The 25423-nt window shown below is 39.7% G+C and overlaps 1 protein-coding gene across 1 annotated transcript in view; it reads right to left on the bottom strand.

The window, feature by feature from the left end:
• The window catches only part of LOC127431079 (netrin receptor UNC5D-like), a 335898-nt gene that overhangs the window by 87668 nt on the left and 222807 nt on the right, over positions 1-25423 (bottom strand). The window contains exon 2 of the mRNA XM_051681323.1: positions 15204-15404. Within this exon, the coding sequence (XP_051537283.1) occupies positions 15204-15404 (201 nt within the window). The remainder of the gene's footprint in view (positions 1-15203; positions 15405-25423) is intronic.

Here is a 25423-nt window from a genome sequence, read left to right as displayed (position 1 = left end):
GCACAACATGCTATCAGTAGCGCTAGAGGGAAACTGTGTTCACAATTGATTAGATTTGGCAGAATTGGGTTTATTTCAGGGTATATGAACTTTCGGAAGCAACTTGTCGTTTTCCTGTAAGAAAATGTTGGCTTGTAAATGGAAAAACTATACTGATTAAAAAACACTCGAGCTGTCACCTTTTAAAAAAAAAATTTGGTAGTTGCATAGTTACTTTTAAGTAGTTACTCCCCAACACTGAGATGCACTCTGCAGTGTGAGTTCTGAAAGAGTAAGTTAATGCTCAGAATAGTAAAAACAGTTTTAAATGAAACCGTACTGTGAATTAGAGACACAATTATGTTTAGGGTGAGTGGAGGCAGAATTATGACTATGAAACTCTGTTGCACACAGCAGCGTTAATACAAGCTTTCATGTGGGTCTCTATGGGTGTATTTGCTCTAGCGAGAGAAAATGAGACTCATCTTTAATGATATTAAGGTAAGCAATGGAAAATCTATTCAAAATTCCTTAGTCCGAGAATTGTGCTTTGCTGTGAGAGATGAGATCAGAGCTCTAGAGTCTCTCAAAAAGAGGGAGAGAGAGAGGAAGTGAGAAAATTTGAAATGAAAAGGCTATTACTAAATACAGGGAGACATGAGTCAGGTCAGGACTCTAAGCATCTATAATCCTTTAAATATAAATTATTATCTTTCAAACAGGCCTGTGGGGAACAGAACAGAACTGACAGAACATAACTGAGCTTCCTGTGCCTAAAGGAGGTAAAAAGATTTCAGCAGGCACCCTCAGTATAGTATACCTACTCCAAATATCTGTCAAATATAACCAATAAAATTCCCCTGCTGACTGTTCCAATGAAGTGCTGCATATTCCCAGAATAATGTGACTTTGCTGAATATATCATCTGCAATGGCCACTCAAAGCTCCTGTGGATAACACAAAATGAAAACACTTGTACAATTGAATTCAAGGGCATACTGGCCATAAAAATAGAGTTAAATTAGACCTCTAAAAAATCTGTTGAGATAATATGCTCTATTGAGTCTGCTGGGAAACACTTGTATTAAGACATATCAATGTAATACAGAATATAGTAAAGACTTTTGCTTCTGTTTCATTATCTAAACCAAGTTTTGACAAGAGCATTTTGACAAAAGTATCTTTCTCCATTCATGGCTACAGAATTCAAAAGTAACCTTGTATTCTGACACAAGCACCAAAATCAAATATAAAAAACATCGAAATTATTTAATTATATCATTGTCATGGTCCTGTCAATCTGTCAGTTTGGGTTTATTTCTGACAGGACCGTGACATCATCATCCCATGTCTGTCTTGTGTTTCATTGTCTGCCTTTGTGTGAGCGCACAGTTTCGGTTGAATTCCCTGCCGTGCGCACTTCGGTCTGTCTTGTTTCATATTTGGAGCATGGTGTCTGGATCCAGTCTGAGATTTCGGGTTTGTGTTTGGCCGAACTCTCGCACAAGTGTCATGGCGTTTGCCTCGCGATGTATGCTCAGTTTTGTTTAGTGTGAGAATGCGTGGCATCACTTTGTTTGGCATTGCTATGCTTTCTCTCACCTTGTTTGTTGGTTGGCATGGGTGTATATTGCCTTATTGTCTTGGCGATGTGCGCTCATGCCATTTGAGTGTTTTGTTGTCTTGTGAGAGCATGTGGCTTTGTTTTGTTTCTGCATTTCCACGTGTATCTCTATCTTATGTCATACCCCACCTCCTTGTTTGCTTATTATTAGTTAATTTGCCTCACCTGTCCCCTGTTAACCCATTTGATTTCTCTCCCTATTTTAGCCTCCTCATGTGTGCTGTCCAGTGCCAGTTCATCTTGTGTACCTAGTCGGTCTTGTGTGTTTGTTCAGTTCCAGTTGGTCTTGTTGATGTCTGTTGGTTTATTCTCTATCCCCACCTGGTCCGGTCGGTCCTGCCTCCAGTTTCCTCAGCCCCAGTTGGATTACTTTTTCCCCTGCGGGGTAGTTTATGTTTTGTTTTTTGTTTTATTTTTATATAAATTAATACTTTGGCTTTGTCAACGCTGTGCTTGGGTCCTGAGCCTCTTACTCTCTGCTAATCCTGACAATCATAGCAGATATTTTGCAATTGACCAATTTTTATTGGAGGGCTCTTAACGTGAAATGGACTTTATTTCTCAGGTGATTGCCTCAAAAAAGACTGTACCCATAACCAACAATGGCAGGATGCAGGTTGCATACTTCCGGGGGTGCCCTGTGCTAGCCGAGCAACTGCCATTAAGATGGATAGGAACGCTAATGGATAGCTTTCTCCACTTATCTTTGACCTGCTTGACCTGAACAGTCATCTTTCTACATTTAGAAACCATTAATATTCATCACAGGAAGCAAAGTTTGACATCACAGGACATGAGCTTCCATGAAATTTGCTCTGAAGCAGCAAAAGAGAACATATTGTACCAGACAATCACAGCATCCCAGCCCTGAAGATAAGTTAAAAATATCACACTTTCCTTGATATCACACTGAAAAACTTTAACTTGATGAATAAATGATGGCGGAAATAAACCTCACCCCTCAGAAATGGAAAACTTCTGTTGAGTTTACTTGGAATGCAAACAATGGGGAGTCTGCCAAGAAAATGGAACCTTACAGTCTAGAATCATTTATCGATGCTTGAAGGAATCGAGATGCTCAAGCCGAGTTTGGAACTAAATGACAACAAGCTTGAGAGTGACTGCATGGACAAGCTAACTGTTTTACTCAAGGCACCGCTGACTTTAAATAAACCATATAAATCATTGTTTCAGGCCCTGGACAGAGACAAAGTGAGTGTGTACAGGCAAAGGAAAGTAGAAAACAGTACAGCTTGACTAATGATTATGAATGTGTGGCATATGGAGGGTGTTGCAGTGGGTGCCAGTGTTGTGTGTGGCCTTATAGGAAGCACATAGGCACTGGCATATGTAATGGTAAACCCATTGTTTCTGATGCATCCATTAGACTAGAAGGATGGAAATCCTCCAAAAAACCAACCAAATGTGACTTTGTTTCATGTCTGCCAAAGACCTTGAGGCCATGGATTAGAGATAAACCCTAGATACACATTTATAGCGCTTACAAAATCCTCTCTGGAATGGCTTTACTACACACTTGGCTTCATCTAATAGTTTTGGTTATTCTTTTACTTTTGTGCTTTTAAACACATGCATACACAGACACACATACAAATCTTGTATTCCTTAACTTAAACTAAGTTGTGTGCTGCAAAAATGTCTGAGCGCCCAATGGGAACAGAGCACTTTCTCATCCTGTGGCGGTTAAGCAGAATTTTGTTCACTCGTGATAACATGCACTCGTGATAACATTGTTTTTGACAATAAAGTCTGTGCAACTTCAAGGCTCCAATGCCAGAGTCAGTCCTCTATGGGAAATTACATGGTAAATTATTATTATTATTATTATTATTATTTTTTTTTTGTCCATCTGATCATGGATTATATATGATCTTGTAAACATGGATGGACATATAATTGAACAGACAGACAGACGAACGGACAGAGAGAGAGAAAGAGAGATAGATAGAGGATACCTGCAGTGTTTTTTTTTTTTAATACATCTGGAGAAGAGCATGTTATGGAGTAAACTGTGTCAGCCCTCATTCCCAAATGAACATGAATAACATCAGCAATGACACCTATATTTGCTCCAAGGTAAATTAAAGCTAACAATGGAACGTTAATTCATTTATGTATTGATTCAAGTCATAGTAAAAGCTTAACGAAGGGTCAAATGTAATGTATATTCAAATCTATCTTTTCAATAAAATGGCAGGGATTTTAAAGCTTAAAAGGACCCAAAAGTATAATAAAAGTAGTACATGCGACTTGTGCATCATATTCAGGTCTTCTGAAGGCATACAATAGGTTCTGGTGAGTCAAAACCCAAATTTTTTCTTAATGTCTGTTGCACGTTTTTCAGTATATACAGTATATTGATGAAATAGTTCAATCTAATTAAAAAAACTGACTATTTTACTCAATTTTTGTGTGTGCTATGCCTTTGTTTGCTTATTAGCACATCATGCCTGTTCCGGAAAGTTGCCCCGCTCTCAGGCTGTTAGCTTAGCTCAGCAACATAGTTAGCTTAGCAACATGCTAACATCAAACTGCATTGGAATCAACTGTGAGTCAGTGCGGAGCACTATTTGAGTGCTGCACAAAGCCTTTGTGGAGCATTCAAAATCAGTCATTTATGAGGTTCCATCTCTAATAAAATACTGTCTTAGAAGATATCTGCCTATGCAGGCAGTAGTAAGTGAGTCTAGGTATTGGAACAGACCCCGTCTGTTTGGATCTTCACATCCAGAGATACCATGTCCAAAGTGTCCTCTCTGTCTCTCTTCTCCCATCCTATTCTCGCACGGCTTGGCAAGGCCAACAAAATCTGATCCCTCGTTGAGCACTGGCGGCCATTGGACTGCAGCTGTGCGTGAGTGTGTGGATATTGTCCGACTGTTGGCTTAGAGTTCTGTCTCAAGCAGTCGGAGTTCTGTGCCATCTCTGTGAGCCTTCTGATCCAGTTGGCACATAGTGAGTTTGTGTCTGTATGAGTCTGTCTGAGTGTCAAGGATTAACAACCTCTATTCAGCGGGCAAGCATGCACACGAGTCATCAGCATCGCAAACATACATGCAGGCTGTTTCAAGATGCATAAGGATCGTATTTGTTTGACATGACACTGAAAAAGCACTCTGTTTATGAAGGCCATGAACTAAAAGCCCTTTAGACATGCAGAGTGTGCTTGATAGTGTCTTGACTGACAGTGCCGCTGCTAATCTTAAATTAAAGCCTTTTGTTAACATGTCTGTAAGGATCGTCTAAAGAGTGACTGTTTATAATCCTGGATTGCAGCTACATCTCATTTTTGCGTCTGTTCGCTCACCCATGTAAAACATGCAGGATGCATTGAAGATTCTTAAAGGGATAGTTTACCCAAAAATGAAATCTCTGTCCTTTATTTTTTTTAATAAGGAAAAAGGATGCAATGAGGGTTTGTAACAGCATGAGGATGAGTAAATGATTTCATAATTCTCACTTTTGGTTGAACAATTCCTTTAAGGGTTTGTATGGCATATGTTTTTTTTTTCCCTTTCTCTCCCTTTCAAACTCTTTCTCTCCTCTGTTTTCCTTCATTGTCTTTGTCCTTCCTGATTCTTAATGTATCTTTTCTTCTGTCTGTCTTTCTCTGTTGGAAGTAGATGATCCAGCACAGTGGGCTATCTGTGACCTTAATGCAGAATTCTGGATGTCGATCCCTCTTGAAGTCTCAGAGCAGCAGGTGAGGACCATCTCACCCTCCGTCTCTTGCTGTGTTCCTCTTTACCTCTCTCTATAGTTGTCTTCCAAGTGTCTTCTCTTATCTCCTGTTTATCCATCAGCACTGAAATTATCCCATAGAGTAAGATAATGTTGTTCCAAAGCTGTATGGCTTTCTTTTTTCTGTGGAGCACATCAGGAGATGTCCTGAAGAATGTTCATGTTGCTATTTTCCAATAAAACGAAAGTAGACAGCGATCAGGATCTGTCAAGCTCCGAAAAGGATATAAAACACACTAAAAGTAGTCAATACCACTCATGCACTGTTAATTGTGCATAAAGCCACATAATAGCTTTTTGTTATGAAGTATGATGCGTACTTAAAATGTAAGCTAGTATTCACTGAAAATCGTGCCCTCCACCATAGCTCACAAAAATCGTTCGAGCTTCCACATATTCAAACTTGTGCATCTTGATTTGCTGAAAAAGGATTCTTATAAGTCAGTGCTTTTGAGTCTACAGTGCAAAGCAGAGAGCATTTGTTTTGTGAACTTTCAAGTCATTCATGTCTGATTCAAAATTAAACAAGAACTGTTACTATGTTATATGTACAGTACTTAAGGCTTGTAAGACTTAACATTACTGGATGGTTGTTGATATGGCAATGTGTTTTTAAAGATACACTTTATGAGTTGTGTTGTAATTTCTGGTATTTTATACAAATTAATGGACTAATAAAATACCTTCATTATCTTAAAAAGTCTGAGTAAACTTTTGCAAGAATCTGTTCTGTTAAAATATAAAATCACAGCATTATTTGGTAACAGTCTGATGAGAGTAGTAAATCCAATAAGAATAGCATTTCTTACTTCCAAATATTTCCTACTCAACATTACTAAAAGTATCATTAATGGAACTATTAAGGAACTAGCATCGTTAAAGAGGAATCAAAGTCAGAACTAGAAGTGCTACATTTCTTACAATTTACATTACTAAGCACGTCTTCACTCGCCACATTTGAATATGTGCAAGTTCAAATGAAATTTGAGAACTACATTTTACATTCTGTTCTTTTCCTCACACAAATTGTAAGCTTTTGACATATATAGTGCACAAGGCATATGGATGTAGGACTTTGAGGCAGAAGAGAACTAAGTGAAATTGAACAAATATACACAGAATTACTTAAATACAGAATCTACACTGATTTTCTTCTGATCTATTAAAAATTCTGACTCGTGCCAGCAAGTCTGAGTTTGTCGCATCTGGAAAATCTTAACTGTGGGGGAAGCACAGCGAAACTCCTCGGTCTTTGATGTTAATCAGATAAACCCCCAACTCATCCCATGTCTGGCCATTTGCTGAGGGACTACTCTTTTATGATTATCATGGAAACCCGTGGAAATCCATTGTTCTTCAATATAACCAACTCTCTACACTTAAAACTATTATACAAATCATGAGGCATGTTTCTGGCTTACCATCTCACATGAATGTTTAATTCATGAAAATTTCACATGGACTTTGGAATTTTCTTATTTAACAGCCATGTGTAGGATTTCAACAATAATTTACAAATGCATCTTATGCAGATGATAACCCCAACAATTATGTTTTTCATAACGTGTAATATATTATCCATGTTTAAAAATAACAAACTAAATATCAAGAAGTTTTATCATGCATTATAACTGATTTATAGCTGTAATTTAATAAGAAAGTACAAGTGTTTGGTATGTAATTGACTGTCTCTTAAATTCCAGAATGATGGTATGAAGTATTTTGAGGTTATTTGCAGTTATAGTCTCTTATGCAATTCATGATTAAAACATGTACTTTCTGAGTGGGAAACTGAGAACAAAAACTCATAAAACACCTTCAGAAGGAGGGACAGAGAGAGACCACAGGCCCTCTGAAAAGCTCCCTCTGATTGGCTTAAAGCCTATTTGGGGTATGAACAAACTCAAAGGGTTAAAAGACCAGCCTTGGCTCTCTTCCTCTCTTTCCTGCTCTACGGCTTTCACACACACCTGGACATCGGTTGCGGGGAGTTCGCCCTTATGGGAGTCCTCACTTCCGGGGCTCCGCCTGGTCATTCCATCACCCATCCATCGATGCAACATACAAAGAACTTCCACAAGCCAAGCCAAAGGACAGTGACTTCAACGACAAACAACGCAACTTAAGTACCTCCAAAATTTCGCTGAAAGTGCTGGTGTCTCTTTAATATAATTTGAGTAAACTGATCTCAAATCATGGCGTACTAAATTAAGGATTGGTGGTTTGAGGCAAGGTCTGTATACTCCATCAAGTACATTTTTCCGTTACAGATAATTTTCCATTCATCTTCTGTCAAAACTCACTTACCAACCCGTGTTTATGTTTGTTTATCTTTGTGTTAGTTTAGTTGTTTGTTAGTTTAGTTGTATAATTAATAAAGTATTGTTTCTATTCAAAGAGAACTTGACTGTTTATTTTATAAAATCATATTGGTCCCTTGAAATCTGTTGATCCTAAAGCTACATGCTCATAAACAGTTTTTCAGTCTATTTGTGATATTATTTGCAATGGCTATGAAAGTAGTATTACTGAAAGAATTAATTTTACGTTCCTATCAACTCATCCCTGGCCAAAGAACATTGATAAGACAAAAAAATTTATTCTTTTAATATTCCCCAAATCAATCACTAATTCCCTTATTGAGCTAAACTCCTTGCATATAAATTATTAGTAGATACAATAAGCCTGTTGTATTACATATTGAATGGTGGAGAATTTTAATCCTATTTCTAATCTGCTCAGGTGTAATTTATTTCGCATATATTCCCCAACATTCTTTTGGTGGTTGAATGTGGCCAAGATTGTTAAACTAATTATTTTTGTATAAAATCCTACATGGACTACTTTTATGGTATTTTTATTGGAGTGTCTATTTACACTAAGTGCAAATAGCCCATCTTGTTGGCAGAGGCTATTTACACTAACTCCACCCAGCACTCCTCAGACCAAACTCAAGACAGCCACGACAGATTTATTTGGGGTCAGCTGCTGATGGGGCAGAGACATTAAACTGGTTAACGGGTTAGACATTTAGTGGATTAAGAGATTGGATAACTAAGTGACTATTTGCACTCCAATAGTCTGGTGAAAACACAGGATTTTACAACAAACGGCACCCTTATGTGCAGCTGTAGTAGCTCTGGGCGTAACAACGGTATGTGTATGTGTTATCATGCTGGAGATCCAGGTTCAAATCCCACCCCTTGACATACTTTTTCCCATGTCTCTACTCTTAATATTTCCTATAATACTACTTATAGTAATGAATAAAAGAGATTCCTCGCAGTGATTTGGTCACAAGGTTGGGGAGTTGAGAGAAGGATTTGAGCCGGATAAAATTAACCATGGTTTTACTGTAGTAATATTGTAGTAACCATGTGTTTTGTTGGAAACTATATAGTTCTGATGTACTAACCATGGTGTTACAACAGTAACATTTTGTTAATAGCAGTTAATAGTAACCATGTTAATTTTGTGGTTTCTATGATTTTACTACATAAATACCATGGTGATACTATGGTTTCCATAGTAAAACCATGGTTAATTTTTGTAAGGTAGGGTTAGGGGTAGGGGTTGGTGTAGGGTGTCTGTGGGACTCCAAAAAAACACAATAAATATGCTGCAGTGATGCCACTATACTGTATGTTAGTGTTTAAACAGGGGTGTAAGTGTATCTGCCACTATTTGCACTAGAGTGAAAATAGCATCTGTTGCTATTTGCACTTAGTGTAAATAGAAGCTATCGCTATTTGCACTTAGTGCAACTAGCCTCTGCCTATTTTGATGGTGCTTTTTTGGAGCTTTACAGCCCTTGGGCATTCCTCAAAACAAGGGCGTAGATTCCAGAGAGGAATTCCTCCCCCCCCTTAATACAATATTTAACATGTAAATGCTTCACACCTCAACCCTCCAATGTTCAAGCCAAATCTATGCCATTGCCTCAAAAAATCTCTTTTTGTGTTCCACAGAAGAAAGAAAGTCATACAGGTCTAGAAAAACACTAAGGAGAGGAAACTATGAAAGAATGTTTATTGTGTTTAAGCTACAGTATTCATTTAACTCTTTTCCTGTCTTTTTTTCTACATCCTTCTCTCATCCTCTTCCCCTTTAAATCTCTCTACTGTCGGCCTGGCCTGCATTTGTTTCATTTCTCTCTCAGCCTCAATCTTTCTACGCACCCTGCTCTATTTCGCTCTATTTCTCACTGTCGATCTCTATCGATATTCCTCTTCTAATAAATCTCTCCTCATCTCTCCTCTCTTTTTTCTTTGAGTCTCTCTCTCTCTCTCACACACACACTCAGTAATAGTAGGCTCAGCGGCTTTAGCTGCATGAGCTATATTGATCAGTACGCAGTGGGGTTAGGGTGCTCTTGCTGACTGTTGCTCTGACATGCCCTGCCCTCCTGCTCTCTAACAGCCCATACTATTCGCCATGACAAAAGGTTGAGTCTTTACTCAGTGAGTCATTTCCTGTGGCGGCCAAAAGCGAAACATTTCATTCAGTTTTTTGAATATCAACACACACACATTAAGCTCTCTGCTCTGTGCTGGGAAACAGGTGCTATGCTGCCGAGTTTTGTTAACACCCTGTTTACTGTGGCCAGACTACATAGAGGGCTGCAGTGATTTGCTATCAATTGCAGCCATGGCGACTGTTACCCCCGGCAACACGGGTAACTGACACCTCATGGGTGCCGCAGTTCATAGAGCCATATCAAATACATTTTCATGAAGTGCCAGCCTAAAAGCCTTGTAATTATTAAACAAACAGGCACGTGCATGTGCACAAATGTTTTGTGCGAAAATGTGCTGGATGTGGACTCCGAGTGAATTCATCAGAACTGAATTATGAATTGTTGACCATATGGTGAACCGACAACGCCCGAGGTGTGCTTCCAAGGTTGTACACCTGAGCTCTCCCTTTATCAGTCCTCACGCCAAAAAAACACTCATTAATATAATAGTGCTATTAGATCACTAACAATGCTAACAATGCTTTTTCCATTTTACATACAACAAATAAACTTTTTATTAACTGAATAAAAAACAGAAATAGTGACTTTTTAAAAAATATATTTTTTCAACAATCTGCATGACATTCAGCTTTACAGTCAAGCAAACTGTAGCAAAATCAAACGTGCTCTCAATGAATGTCCTTTGCCTCTCGTATGTTGCATTGGGAAGTCTGATTCACTTCAGTGAGTCGGTTCGTTCAGACAGTAAATGAACCAAAAAACGATTCTCTGAACTGAATCACTGCACAGAGGTCTGTGTGCAGCATTTTACATTTTTGTCACATATTAATTTTGCTTAATTCAATGCTGCTGTTCTTCTTCTTTTTTTTTTTTTACTCTATTATATGTTACAGTGTTTATTCTAATAATTCATTCTTTAGTACTATTAGTGCTATCAATACATCTACTGCATCAATTCAAGTTTAACCCACCTGTTATGTTCGGGTCATTTTTGACCCATTTAAGAGTTAAAAACAGCAAAAAGCTTGTCTTGATTTTGTATTTGGTAAAAAAAGCCTTTGGATTCTCCAAAGCAATGAATAAATGAACAAGTAAAATAAACTGTTTAACAAGTTTATGATACTTGCTTATATTTATGCAATATCAGGGTGATTTGGGTGGTTACTTGGGCAATACTAAAAGGTTGCTAAATGGTTTCTTACTGGCCCAGGTCAAAAGAGACCATCAAAAGTATCTGACATCCCGATCCCTCGATTTGAGTAGGGGACCTTTTCAATGGAAGTCTATGCGATTTTTCGCTATTTTTTCATCTGCCGGATGGACATTTATTTTCTGAAATAAAAACATAGAATATAGAATATAAACCATGATTCTGTATTTGTTACAAACAGATACAACATGTATGCATTCCAATTATCAGGTTTTTTTTAGTTTTTTTTTTTTACTCAAAATGAAGGGTTTACTATATATCTACTGTAAAAGAATAGTACCACCACTGACATACTGTATACTGAATTATAAACGCTTGTATTTAGTGTGAAAAACAAGCCTATATCAATGTTCATATTTATAATCAAAAGGATGGTGTGCCGTATATTTAATGTAGATCTTTTTTGACCCAAACAAATAAGTTGTTTGGAATTTTCTTACAAAATACAAGGGTTAATGCTGTCATTCAAATCTCCACTACTTTCATGCTAAATAATTATCTGCAAAAATAAATCTTATATCATATCATAATTATATACTTCACAAGCTAATGCCCCTTAACTACAATTTGTATTTTTAATATTATATTCAACAATCTCATATAAAAATGTTTAACCTTTGAAAGTTGCAGACCAGGACAATGTTTTATTGCAAAGTGGTAATTTCAGTGTCAGTATAATAATTTTGCAATGTTTGCAATGCACCCTTTTCCCATTTAAAATGACCATTTGCTTCATTTACATTTCAGTTGTAGTAACAGGCCTAAAGCTCCTCATTTTAATAAAACAGTGTTGCATTAGTAGCAAACAGAGATGTGAATGATGATTGGCAGGATGTGAGGCGATTGTTCTGTTTTCATTAAACGCTGTCCTGGTTCTGCATGGTTCTGTTTATTTGCCAGTGAATCCCTGCAGTGTCCAGCTCTGTTAGCCAGCTCTGCTGTGACTCTGTGTTTGGCCATGGGGATGAAATAGACCTGGCTAGTTCTCAAACAGACCTGCTTACTGGCCCTTCTTCCTGACAACGTTCATCAAACATGAAGGAGCAAAGCAGGAGCTTTCCTTTTACGTCTCAATTAATTCTTGTGATTCCATGTTCTAGTGTCAAAACACAAACATAGCTACACACACACACACACACACACACACACACACAAACACTGTGTGATGTTTACAGTGACTCATTTTGTGTTGATGTTCATCTCTGGTCCATTTGATTCATGCTTCTTTTTCGTGAGAATGACTTTAAAGGAATAGTTCATCCTAAAGTGAAAATTTTATCATAATTTACTCACTCTTATGACAAACCGAACTTGGAAAATAGAAAGTAGAAATGGGAAATGGAGCTTTCAAACTTCAAAAAGGATGCAAAAGCACCATTAAACCATTATAAAAATGGTCATAAAAGTAATATGATAGCTTTGGTAAGTAGTTATTCACTGACAATCTTCCCCTGCAGTGATTTGTAAACCTCAAGTAGTCAATTTTGTGAACAAATCACTCAGACTTTGTGAACCTGATCAACTCATTGAAAATTATTCATTGAAAAGATCTTACTCAAATGAACGATTTTTTTCAAGAATCAAACGTCACTACTTCTCATAAATGCACCAAGGAAAGCTAGTGTGGACATAAACATTGTTAATGAATAAAGACTTAAATATCTAATTGAGGGAAACTAAATAATGACAGACTTTTCATTTTTTGGGTGCACTATTCCTTTAAGACAGCAGTGAACAAGTAAAAGCCCTGAATGGCACTTTTACAAACATTAGACAGGTAAAATGTGTGTGCTTGTCTGTCTGAGAGACATCTCTAATACATTTTCATTCTGAATGCATCAACCTCTTCCTGTCCCGCAGTGTGGTTTTAAAGTCCTTACCACTCTTCACAAAACAGCACAATTTCAAAAGCATTGACAGATTTACCAACCATCCGTCCATAAGCGATTCCATTCAGCCCAGCAGGACAATAATCCGAGCAGGCACGCAAGCAGTCCAAGGACACCACTGCTCCCACTCTCTGAGTTTGATTTATTGGCTTTGCCACTGGAGAGATGCAATCTGAGTATATCAGTGCTGGACTGAGATAGCCCGGTCTTAATCAACAGAGCCTCACAGATGTACAGAGATGATTAGGCAGTCCAACAACCCACTGTGATTCAATGGTCATTGCAATGCAAGATAAAAGGCCCCAATATGTGTGGTGGGAGGGAGCTGAGATGGCAAGCTAGGCGGAATGCAACCCCAGATATTTAGGTGGATTCTGATTTTAGCAGATGATCCAAGATCAGCTTTGGGCCTTTCAGCATGCAAGCTGAGTTATTGATTGTAGGAAAAGAAGACTTACCTCAGCTCAATAGGTTGCTTATATTCGAGCCTGATCTCATGAAAAATTGTGACGTGGCGATATTTTTGCAAAATCACGTGGCTTCTTATATGTAGCTCAGGCGTTCCAAAGTGAAATGTCCACGGTGTGGTGCTAAAAGCAAGTTAAAGTTTCTTCTAAACAGATGAGGTTTTTTCATTTTAATGCTCCACCGAGTTTAAGTCAACAAAACAATGTATCAATAATTAAAAACTGACTATTTTACACAAAATGTATGTTTATTAAAGTAGTGCATCATTCCTCATGCGTCACCTGTACTGAAATATATCGAGTTGAGTCTCCTGTGTGCTTTGCGTACGGAGTATTATTCATATGATGCACAAAGTTGCTTCCTTTGTAGAGCGTTCCAAATAAGTCACTTATGAGGGTCATATTCAGTTAGAAGTCAGCTTCCTATGTAGGCAAGAGGCAGCATGGCATCTCACTAGGTTTTGTAACAGAGCCCATATGGCATATCACTATTGTACCCTTGAGTTAGGCATTTAACCCCAGGTTGTTCAAAGGGGATTGTTCTTGCTTTACAGTAAATGTAAGCGCAGCGTAGTTCTAGCAGGAAGACTAGCGGCTATACATCATCGCACCATTAGCTAGGTATCTCTTAGCCAATCACATGTAAGCCAGTGCTGTATACGTCTGCTCACAATCTATCACATTGCTGTTTCAGTGTGCTAACATGGCAACCTCCACCACCCCACCATCACAAGTTGAGTTCCGTCCTGCACGGGTGTAGGCTCCTCGCCCCAGCCTCCTATCTCCGGCAGGATATGACGGTTCCGAGTACAACTTCTTTGGACCGCCAGATGGGGCTTACACCAAAGAGAGACATTACATTTCTGTTTTATATTCACATAAATGTCATCTTAAATTTCACTCAAGTCTGCGAGTCTTCCTGATAGAAGTGCACTTTACTCACATCATATCACTCAACACGCTAAACGACTACTTAAAAACTGTTCTAAGAATAACACAAGGAGTGGTTGAGGTCACTGAACTGTGATTAGTTTTCCATATCTAAGGATTTTGATCTGCCTTGCAGTCTTTTTAAAGCTTTTAATACAGGTAGCATAAAAAAAAAAAAAAATGTCATTTTTTTCAGCCAACTTTTATCAACAACAGAAAAAGCCAATGAAATAAGCACTAAATGTAAAAACATGACAGAAATGATCCAAACTGCATTCAAACGTTTTTGAATATAAAGCAGCAATACATGCCCGGGTCAAACACTGACCCGATAGGGGGGGAAAAGTGCTATTTCACTCTGTTGCATCATTGCATCAGCCCTTTTTGCTGTCAAAATCTCCACCACCAAACACTAAATGCAACAATCACTTCCTTTCAAGCTCTTACAGATAGCACACTGTTTGATGGAGAGTGAACTAAAAGATGAAACGTTGGTAGAAGTTGAGCCAAACAACCGCTGGTGTAGGATTTGACATTCGGGACACTACTCTCCAGTATCAGACACTGCTGGGTGTTTTAGTTTGAAACAGAGAGAAAATGATAGAAGGTGCATTAAAGTCAACATGAAACAGTGTTCACAACCTATTTTACTCTTGTAATGTGATGGATTTCCAAGTGAAACTGGATACTAAATGAGAGAAAAAAGAAAAAAAAGAAAAAGTCGGAATCGGAATAGGATCATGAACATCTTCTCAATATGACATGTGATTGAAGGGGAGGGGTTAAAAAATAAAAGGGCCTGGTGACAAGTAAATAGGGTTAATATTGGACAATTTGGGCTTTTGTGTGTGTAATTATGTCTTACCAGTTCCTAGTTCAGTATGCTCCAATGCGGTGTGCTGGTTTTGATGCACCCACTCCCCATTGCATTTAAAAAAGATCTGGAGGGCAGGGCGGGCACGGCAACGTAACTTGATGGGGTTGCTCTTGACAATGTATGCATCATCAGGCTCCTGCAGAAAGTGAGGCAATGTTCCAGACATCGCTGAGAGGCCATCACGTGATCCTAAAAAAAAAAAAAAAAAAAAGTTTGTTACTTGTTATTACAGGTTTATTAAATGCTTATGAAATGTTAATTTCTTGTTACATCTGGAACCCATTGATAAGTGTTGCTCTGAATATACCACACCAAAATGAGAGGAGGACTTCTGTAGTTTGTGCATTGCACAAGGTTAAATGGTGATATCTCATGATTGCCCTTTTCCTAGGTTCGGACCTACATACTTTTTGGCTACCTGCCAAGATCTTTAACTACTAAGCTATACCTTTGCTATTAATATCTCTTCACACGTCTGTTCCACAATGAAGTGCATCAAAATATTAGCTTACCTGAAAATATATAACTGAGCAGCAAATCTACAAAAACATCTAACTGAGCAAATCTACTTTACACAAAGGTACCTATCTGCACATCAGCCAGGTTTCTCTGACAGCAAGCTTACTCGCTTGCTTAACTGGTCTGTCAATCACATTCAAAAGCACTCTCAGTTTGGATGACGTTTTTACGTGAACAGCATATGAGACTATGACACCAAGAGATACAGTGAAATCTGCCCAAAAGTATGTGAAGGTGCCTGCAGTGGATTTCAGAACAGCATAGTGCAGGATGTACTGAAAATACTAAAGATCAAGGGCTAATTTCAGAAACATGGACAGCTCCTCTTCGCACTGTAGCTTCTCAATTGATAGAATGAACTGTAACATCTAGTTATAATGTAATGTGGAGGAGTGGTACAGAGTTATGATTACACATATATTTTTTCGACAAGTTGATCATTTAAAAGCATATGAGCTTGACTAGGCTCATATTTTGTTATTTTGGGTAAAACAAAAAACACTTCATATTTCTCCAATCATGAGGTCAAACCCTATCAAACAAAACTATAAAAGGAAACCAGCAAAATCTGATGTTTAAAAGTTAAAAAGACTTTATTATCTAAATCAATACATATCAAAGTTGATTTCTCAAAATAAATTCTTCAAACCTTTGGACTGTGTGTGTAATCCAAGCCCGAATTGTCATAAAAGAAAAAAAACATGGTCCATTTTTTAAAAGAAAACTATAAACTACAGTAAATGTGTGTCTGAAATCGCATAGCAGACAGCAAACATGTTCTTGATGGATTGAGTAGTGGTGCTCATATATGGGTGACTCAGGCTCGAATCCAGCCAGCAACATGCCCTGATCCATTTTCCACCTCTCTTCAGTATAGTTTCTTTTCACTGTATCTGTCAAATAAAGAGGCAACTGTCCAAAAATAATAAAACAATACTGTAAATAAAATAAAAAAATAAAAAAAAACGGCTATTGAAAGTCGGGAAAACTGTTCTGACATGCTCCATGAAATCGTCCACAAGCGAGTGTAAAATTCCATTTCACACAGGGATATCTGGAGAAAGATTTAGGGTCTAAACCCGTTTACTGAATAAAAGAGCCACACAAGAGTGACAGCAGCTGAAATATCCACAGTGATTCAGTGCACACAGTGATTTAAAGCACTCCTCTCTCTTTTGCTCCTCACATTTTCTCTCTTGCTTTCTCTCAATTTCTCTCTGTCACTGCATGTGTGTGCGCACAAACACACACTCACGATCTTCGACTCACCCCCACTAATAAAACTGTCACAGACGTAATTGGATGGGATAGTTTGGAAATGATTTCCCCTGACTGTAATCTAAGCATAATAGAGATTTCTGTTGACTTGTAATCCTTCCCTGGGAAACTTTATGCATGTGAGTGCACAGGTGTGTAATCCTCTGGCAAACATACCTGATTCATCCTGATTAGAATGAATAGAGAAATGCCTGTGTGTGCAGCTCACACTGAGAATATCACAGCTCTTGCTGTATCAATTTCTCTCTCTTTCCCTATCACTAAATTTCTGTCTTTTCCCAGATCAAAATGATATGGCTCAGAGATTTCTCTTTCTCCACAACCGGTTATCCAGGGTTCAAAGGCCTACAGATGGGACCTGGGGGCACAGACTTGCTATAGAAAAGATCCATCACCTTCCCTGGCTTAGCCAAAGGCTCAATTTGCTCTCCATTTAATCCATTTAATGCTATCTATGAGAGAGAAAAAAAAAAAAAAAGAAAAATAAATAAGTTGCTTTCTCCATCTTTCTCCATCCCACCTTGTTTCTAAATTCCAGAAATTATATAAAAACAGAATACACTTTTTATTTGAAAATGAATGCATTCAATTCCAGTGCTTTTGTGCATAATATGCACAAAATATGCTTCTTTTAAAATAAACACTCCCACACATAGACAACCTGGTAGGAGTGCGAACACATTCATATTCAAAAAGAAGCACAAACATACCATGCAATTCCATACTGTAATGCACTGAAATTATTCTTTTGCACGCCCACAAACAAATGAAGTCACATTTACAAGCAAATGTACAATTGCAACGCACTCATAAGCAACCACACACACTCATACATCACAAGCTTTTATCCAGGCACTATCACAGATGTTCAGGAGTGCTTGACATGATGACAGTTTGATGAAAGGAGAAAATAGTCATCCGACTGAGCCACAGCTGAAAGGAGAGAGGGAAGATAGGGGGATGGAAAAAGAAGAGAGAAAGAAAGAGGAAGTGCAAATGGAAATGGGTGGAAAGAGCTATTTTTGAGTGATGACTGTTAAGTCACATCTGTATGCAGAGTGATTCATATAGAACAATAACTACATCTTAGAGGGGGACCATCCATTTGTTCCTGATGGAAAACAAACTTTAGCAGAAAACTTTAGCACACACACACAAGCACACACACACACAAGAATGTTTCTGTTTACTGTATAGCAAAACAGTTCACCTTAAACTTTTCTTGGTGGAGTGGAGAGTGGAAAGTTTAAGTTTTTGTAAACATCTAACATGATCACACAGGAAATTGATATGTTTCTGCCGAATGTTCCGGTACCCTGATATCGACCCCATTCCGCAGAGTTCCCTATCTGTCACTCACTCAACGTTGTGTCGATGTGGTGACACTAGGGGTCACTCTTGGGAGCCCCAAACTGGTATGCAACCACTCATTCAGATATTCTCTTCGGAGCCGAGCGGTTGTATTCAGTGCACTGAATTCAATTTCCCTCCAAAGACGCACCTCAAAACTGCTGGATTTACAGCGCATTTCAGCGGCTTCTCCGCAGAGAATGCCCCTGGGCGCTTCGTCAGAGCGAAAAAGAGAGTATATTCTAAAAGAGTATATTTTCATTCACAAAAAGAGCGGCACACACGGAACGTCGTTTTAAAGATGCCTTTCCGTTTGTGTGTTATTCCTGGTTGCGGTCGTTATCTCTCCGCTTCTGACGGCCACGATCGCTGTCTTATGTGTCTGGGCGCTGCTCATTCGGAGACATCGTTTGTGGATGGATCATGTCCTCATTGCGAAAACATGACCACTGCAACTTTGCGGTGGCGGCTTGCTTTCGTAAGAACGCAAGCCACCCCAGCGGCTCCCCACACCGGTCCTTCTACCTACGGGTTTGAGGCCATGTCGGTTAGCACTGGGGGCGATTTGGGGACATCAATGGGACCATCTCTGCCGGGTATCCCCCCACGGACCTCCCATTCCCCAGCACGCTCGCTTGCCCCCATCGGGCGCTCGGATGAGACCGCTGGATCGTCTCAGGGCGAGTTCGACCTCTTGGAGCCCGGGAAGACGATGAGTTATCGAGTGCAGCATCGGAGAGCGGGCTCGTCCAGTCAGACACAGAGGCTTCAACTGGGCTTCCTCCTTCAGGAATGGTCGCCCAGTCTCAGGCTGATGCGGAAATGATGGACATGATTTCCCGGGCAGCCGTGAGCGTCGGGCTAGAGTGGAACCCTCCAATCTCCCCTGAACCCTCGCGGCCCAACGAAGGAAGCAGACACCAACCGTCTCACGGCCGGCCGCTAAGAACCCGAGGAAGGCTTCGAAGCGCCCCCCTGAGATGGGCGACCCAGGAGCGAGGAGACCTGCTTCTCTGGAGCTTGTGAACAGACCACTCCATCCCCCGGTGGAGGGCCAGGAGGAGAATCTTTTGTTTCATATTTTGCCGCATGCCCAAGAGACTGCGGTACCCAAAAGTCATGACCACCATCCACCATCCCATATTTACAGGTATGGCGCTCCAGCGGTGGACCCCCCGCCCCTGTGCGCCCAGCTGTGGCACAAACACGCCCACACGGAATTGGATCCAGTGGACTACGGGGACGAGATTCCTCCTCCCCCCTCCTCGGCCAATCTTATGGTGGCCGGCCAGAGCCAGGTAAGTGCTTCGATGTCCCTGGACTCAGCATGGCCACGGGGCTCGAGTCCCCTCAACGTGGCACCTCGAGCTCTGCCCCGCCACGAGGCCTCACCCACCGGTACGTCCGACATGATCATTCCCTTGGTCCCCCTCGCCCGGAGTTTGGGCACGTGGCTTGTGCTTTCCAACCCATCGCGATGGCTGACCCGGACCGTCCGACTCGGCTACGCGATTCAGTTCGCCAGGCGCCCGTCCAGGTTCAGCGGCGTCCGCTTCACCTCGGTGAAGGGCGAGAACGCCGCTACCTTGCGTGCGGAGATCGCGAGCCTTCTGTGCAAGGGCGCGATAGAGCCTGTCCCTCCAGCCGAGATGAAGAAAGTGTTCTAAAGCCCTTACTTTGTACCGAAGAAAGGTGGTGGGTTGCAACCAATCCTGGACCTGCTAGTACTGAACCGGGCTTTGCACAGACTCCCATTCTAGTGAGTGGCCGGCATCAAGATTGGTTCGCGGCGGTAGACCTGAAGGACACGTACTTCTACGTCTCAGTCTTACCTGGACACAGACCCTTCCTGCGGTTTGCCTTCGAAGGCCAGGCGTACCAGTACAAGGTCCTCCCCTTCGGCCTGTCCTTGTCCCCTCACGTCTTCACAAAGGTCGCAGAGGCAGCCCTTGCCCCGCTAAGGGAAGTGGGCGTCCGCATCCTCAACTATTATTATGTGACGGCCTGGTGCGCTGGCTACGAGGTACACAGCGGTCTGCCCATCACGCACCGGCAGTTCACGTAACATAGTTCAGATAGTTGTGCCATTTTGTATAGGGACCCCTAGTGTCACTATATCGACACAACGTCGAGTGAGTGACAGATAGGGAACGTCCTGGTTACTTGCGTTACCTCCGTTCCCTGATGGAGGGAATGAGAAGTTGTGTCCCTCTTGCCACAATGCTGAACTACCCGCTGAAATGGCTGGGACCAGGTCTCGGCTCCTCAGCACAAAACCTGAATGAGTGGTTGCATACCAGCTCCTTTTATACCCGTATGTCTGGGGGAGTGGCATGCAAATTCCACTCGCCAGTTCCCATTGGCCTGTTTTCAAAAAAGCAGAGGTATTTGGGGCTCCCAAGAGTGACCCTTAGTGTCACTACATCGACACAACATCTCATTCCCTCCATCAGGGAATAGAGGTTACGAAAGTAACCACGACGTTATTGACAAGTGAAATCCCCCATCAGACATTTTTGCACCAATTCAAATGCGGTTACCTTTTCCGGTGGTGCTACTGATAACGCGTTGCGTGTGCAGCCTGAAACACGGGTTCTGATCCCATGGAAACCAAGAATAACTGAATAATAATAAATCCAAAATAAATCAGAACTGTGATATAGTTTAGCATCTTCAAAGTAGTCAGCCTTTGCCTAGAATATGCAGACATGTACTCTTGACATTTTCTCAACCAACTTCTTGAGGTATCACCCTGGGATGCTTTTTAAACAGTACTGAAGCAGTTCCCATCTATGTTGGGCACTTATTGGCTGCTTTTCTTTATTATTTGGTCCAAGTCATCAATTTCAAAAACTTTTTTTTTTTATTAAATTTTAGTTCAATAATGAAATAAATTAATATGGTGGCACAATTCTATTTTTGTCTGCAAAACTAATTTCAAACATTTAAGCATACGCCTTCAGATCAAAAGATTTTTAAGATCATGAGAAACATTTCAGTCAAGTGTTTCAAAACATTTGACCGGTAGTGTGTGTGTATATATATATATATATATATATATATATATATATATATATATATATATATATATATATATATATATGTTTTTTTTGTTTTGTTTTGTTTTGTTTTTTCCCTGAACTTTAGCTTGAGAAAAGAACCATCATGAACCATTTTTCCTGGTACAGGGCTGAGTTTGTTTTAAGGTTCTCTGGAGATTAATATGAGGAAAGAAGACAAAGATCCCCCACATTGCCAAGCTGGGAATCAGTCTAATATTTATTGTGATTGTGTTAAGGTTCATGTGACTTTCGTTAACAAAATCCCTTTTTGCTACAGTGAGCAGTGTGCAGGGTTTTTGCCTCTTTCTTTGTATTATTACCTGTGCACACGCCCACAACCATTCAGGTGTGCAAGGGCTGTTTATTTAATACTTCTCTGGATCTTAAAAAAGTCCTTTAGGTTAGATGGGTTCTTCATATCAGTGTATTGGTTTCAGGGTTCATTAAACAAACACATGATGGTTTTCTAAAGAATTAGAGACTGGAGAAATGTTAAAGATGTATTCAGGCAGTAAAACCCTTTTTAATTCTAAATGGAAGCTTTATTTTTGAGCGTTTACTGTTGAGACATGGCAGTTTATTTTTCTCTGTTTGTTTCAGTTGTGCAGTGTTAGTTCTTGATAAAACTAAATGGAAAGAAAGTGACCATGATATCCTACTGCAATCAGGCCTCAGACACAATAACAAAGTACAGACTGCCTCTCCGAGGAGCTTTTGAGTGTGTATATGTGTGTGATTTTGTAAGGTGGTGGTGGGAGAAAAAGTGTGAGAGATAGAAAAAGGGAGAGAGGATGATTTCTAATGGCTCTCACTGAGTGTGTGTATGTGTGTGTGTTTTCCAAACCTCTGTGGGTAAAGGGTTCTGACAGTTATTTAATGTGTCTCATTTGCATGAGTTTATAAAGCACCCGTCTGTTCTCTTAATTCACAGCATGACACGGCAAAAATGTCAAAATGGCTGGCAGCTTCTTCTCAATCCCCCACTGCTGTCAGGGTCGAGCTGGTTGCCACGGCAATGATATATGAGCAGCGGACCACCCTGGCAATAACGGCGGACGCTAGATACATCTCACGCCACGGGAGCAAAACAAGATGTCACTGCCACAAGCTCTAAACAATGAGTTTATCACACGCGTCACACTGAGAGGACTCCATCACAAAGCGCGCACACAAATACACATACTTAACATTCTGAGATGCTGCTATGACCTAGAAGTGATAAAGTAATCATTCTCTGTTGTATAGATTGCCATATCTTGTGTTCATATCAAAGCACATGTTTACATGCCAGGGTTAAGGAAGCTTTGAAACTGTAGCTTGCCAAAGCTACTGATACTGTAAGTTTAAATAATTGAACTTCAGTGATCCTTTTGAAGAAACTGTGAACTAAATTACAAGGTAACAATAACAAGGTAACAATGTAAAAAAGGTTAGTTCACCCAAAAATTTAAATTCTGTCATCAATTGTCAAACGCATTGGATTGAAATGTGATTTTTTTAAAAATGCGGATTTGGAACAATATGAGGGTGAGTAAATGATGACAGAATTTACATATTTGAGGCAAGTTCTTTTCTAACTATATAATTAGCTTTTATTTTCCTGCATTTAAAAATTCTGTGAATGTCCGGCGACTTGAGCCGCAGCCATCTCGTTTAGTGCTTTATAAGCGGATAAGCAGATACTGTAGTTTATAAGCAAACTAATCTGTATTCATCTCGTTTATTGCTTTATAAGCAGATAAGCAGATACTGTAGTTTATAAGCAAACTGAACTGTATTCATTTTGTTTAGTGCTTTATAAGCAGATAAGAAGATACTGTAGTTTATAAGCAAACTGAACTGTATACATCTCGTTTAGTGTTTTATAAGCAGATAGTTTATAAGCAAATTGAACTGTATTAACTTCATCAGTTTAGTGCTTTATAAGCAGTAAATATGCCTCTTGTATACACGCACATCTGTGCAGGGAGAAGCGTGTTTTTTGCACGACCATCGCAGAACACAAACCAGCATGCCACACAGATAGGATAGCCAGAGCTCTGGTATAGCACAGAATGGAACTTGCATTAGTCAATCGAGCTTCACCAAATATCACGACGGAGCAACAAATCCTTTTATTGATTCTACAGAGAATGTTCTATTTTTCAGGGCTATGAAGAAAGTCAAACAAAGTTTTGAAACACTCGACTGAAATGTTTCTCATGATCTTAAAAATCTTTTGATCTGAAGGCGTATGCTTAAATGTTTGAAATTAGTTTTGTAGACAAAAATAGAATTGTGCCACCATATTAATTTATTTCATAATAAAACTAAAATTTAATTTAAAAAAAAAGTTTTTTGAATTGATGACTTGGACCAATAATAAAGAAAAGCAGCCACTAAGTGCCCAACATATATGGGAACTCTTTCAATACTGTCTAAGCATCCCAGGGTGATACCTCAAGAAGTTGGTTGAGAAAATGTCAAGAGTACATTTCTGCAATTTCTAGGCAAAGGGTGACTACTTTGAAGATGCTAAAATATAACACAGTTTTGATTTATTTTGGATTTTGTTTAGTCACAACATAATTCCCATAGTTCAATTTATGTTATTCCATAGTTTTGATGACTTTACTGTTATTCTAAAATGTGAAAAAAAAAATTATAATAAAGAATGAGTAAGTGTTTCAAAACTTTTGACCGGTAGTGTACTCAAACTTCATATTATAAATACAATAATTTCCTGAACGGCATGCCATAATATATATATATATATATATATATATATATATATATATACAGGTGCATCTCAATAAATTAGAATGTCATGGAAAAGTTCATTTATTTCAGTAATTCAACTCAAATTGTGAAACTCGTGTATTAAATAAATTCAATGCACACAGACTGAAGTAGTTTAAGTCTTTGGTTCTTTTAATTGTGATGATTTTGACTCACATTTAACAAAAACCCACCAATTCACTATCTCAAAAAATTAGAATATGGTGACATGCCAATCAGCTAATCAACTCAAATCACCTGCAAAGGTTTCCTGAGCCTTCAAAATGGTCTCTCAGTTTGGTTCACTAGGCTACACAATCATGGGGAAGACTGTTGATCTGACAGTTGTCCAGAAGACAATCATTGACACCCTTCACAAGGAGGGTAAGCCACAAACATTCATTGCCAAAGAAGCTGGCTGTTCACAGAGTGCTGTATCCAAGCATGTTAACAGAAAGTTGAGTGGAAGGAAAAAGTGTGGAAGAAAAAGATGCACAACCAACTGAGAGAACTGCAGCGTTATGAGGATTGTCAAGCAAAATCGATTCAAGAATTTGGGTGAACTTCACAAGGAATGGACTGAGGCTGGGGTCAAGGCATCAAGAGCCACCACACACAGACGTGTCAAGGAATTTGGCTACAGTTGTCGTATTCCTCTTGTTATGCCACTCCTGAACCACAGACAACGTCAGAGGCGTCTTACCTGGGCTAAGGAGAAGAAGAACTGGACTGTTGCCCAGAGGTCCAAAGTCCTCTTTTCAGATGAGAGCAAGTTTTGTATTTCATTTGGAAACCAAGGTCCTAGAGTCTGGAGGAAGGGTGGAGAAGCTCATAGCCCAAGTTGCTTGAAGTCCAGTGTTAAGTTTCCACAGTCTGTGATGATTTGGTGTGCAGTGTCATCTGCTGGTGTTGGTCCATTGTGTTTTTTGAAAACCAAAGTCACTGCACCCATTTACCAAGAAATTTTGGAGCACTTCATGCTTCCTTCTGCTGACCAGCTTTTTAAAGATGCTGATTTCATTTTCCAGCAGGATTTGGCACCTGCCCACACTGCCAAAAGCACCAAAAGTTGGTTAAATGACCATGGTGTTGGTGTGCTTGACTGGCCAGGAAACTCACCAGACCTGAACCCCATAGAGAATCTATGGGGTATTGTCAAGAGGAAAATGAGAAACAAGAGACCAAAAAATGCAGATGAGCTGAAGGCCACTGTCAAAGAAACCTGGGCTTCCATACCACCTC

Source organism: Myxocyprinus asiaticus, chromosome 40, assembly GCF_019703515.2.
Source record: "Myxocyprinus asiaticus isolate MX2 ecotype Aquarium Trade chromosome 40, UBuf_Myxa_2, whole genome shotgun sequence".
Lineage (NCBI taxonomy): Eukaryota > Metazoa > Chordata > Actinopteri > Cypriniformes > Catostomidae > Myxocyprinus > Myxocyprinus asiaticus.
This window is presented reverse-complemented; position numbering and strand designations above follow the sequence as displayed.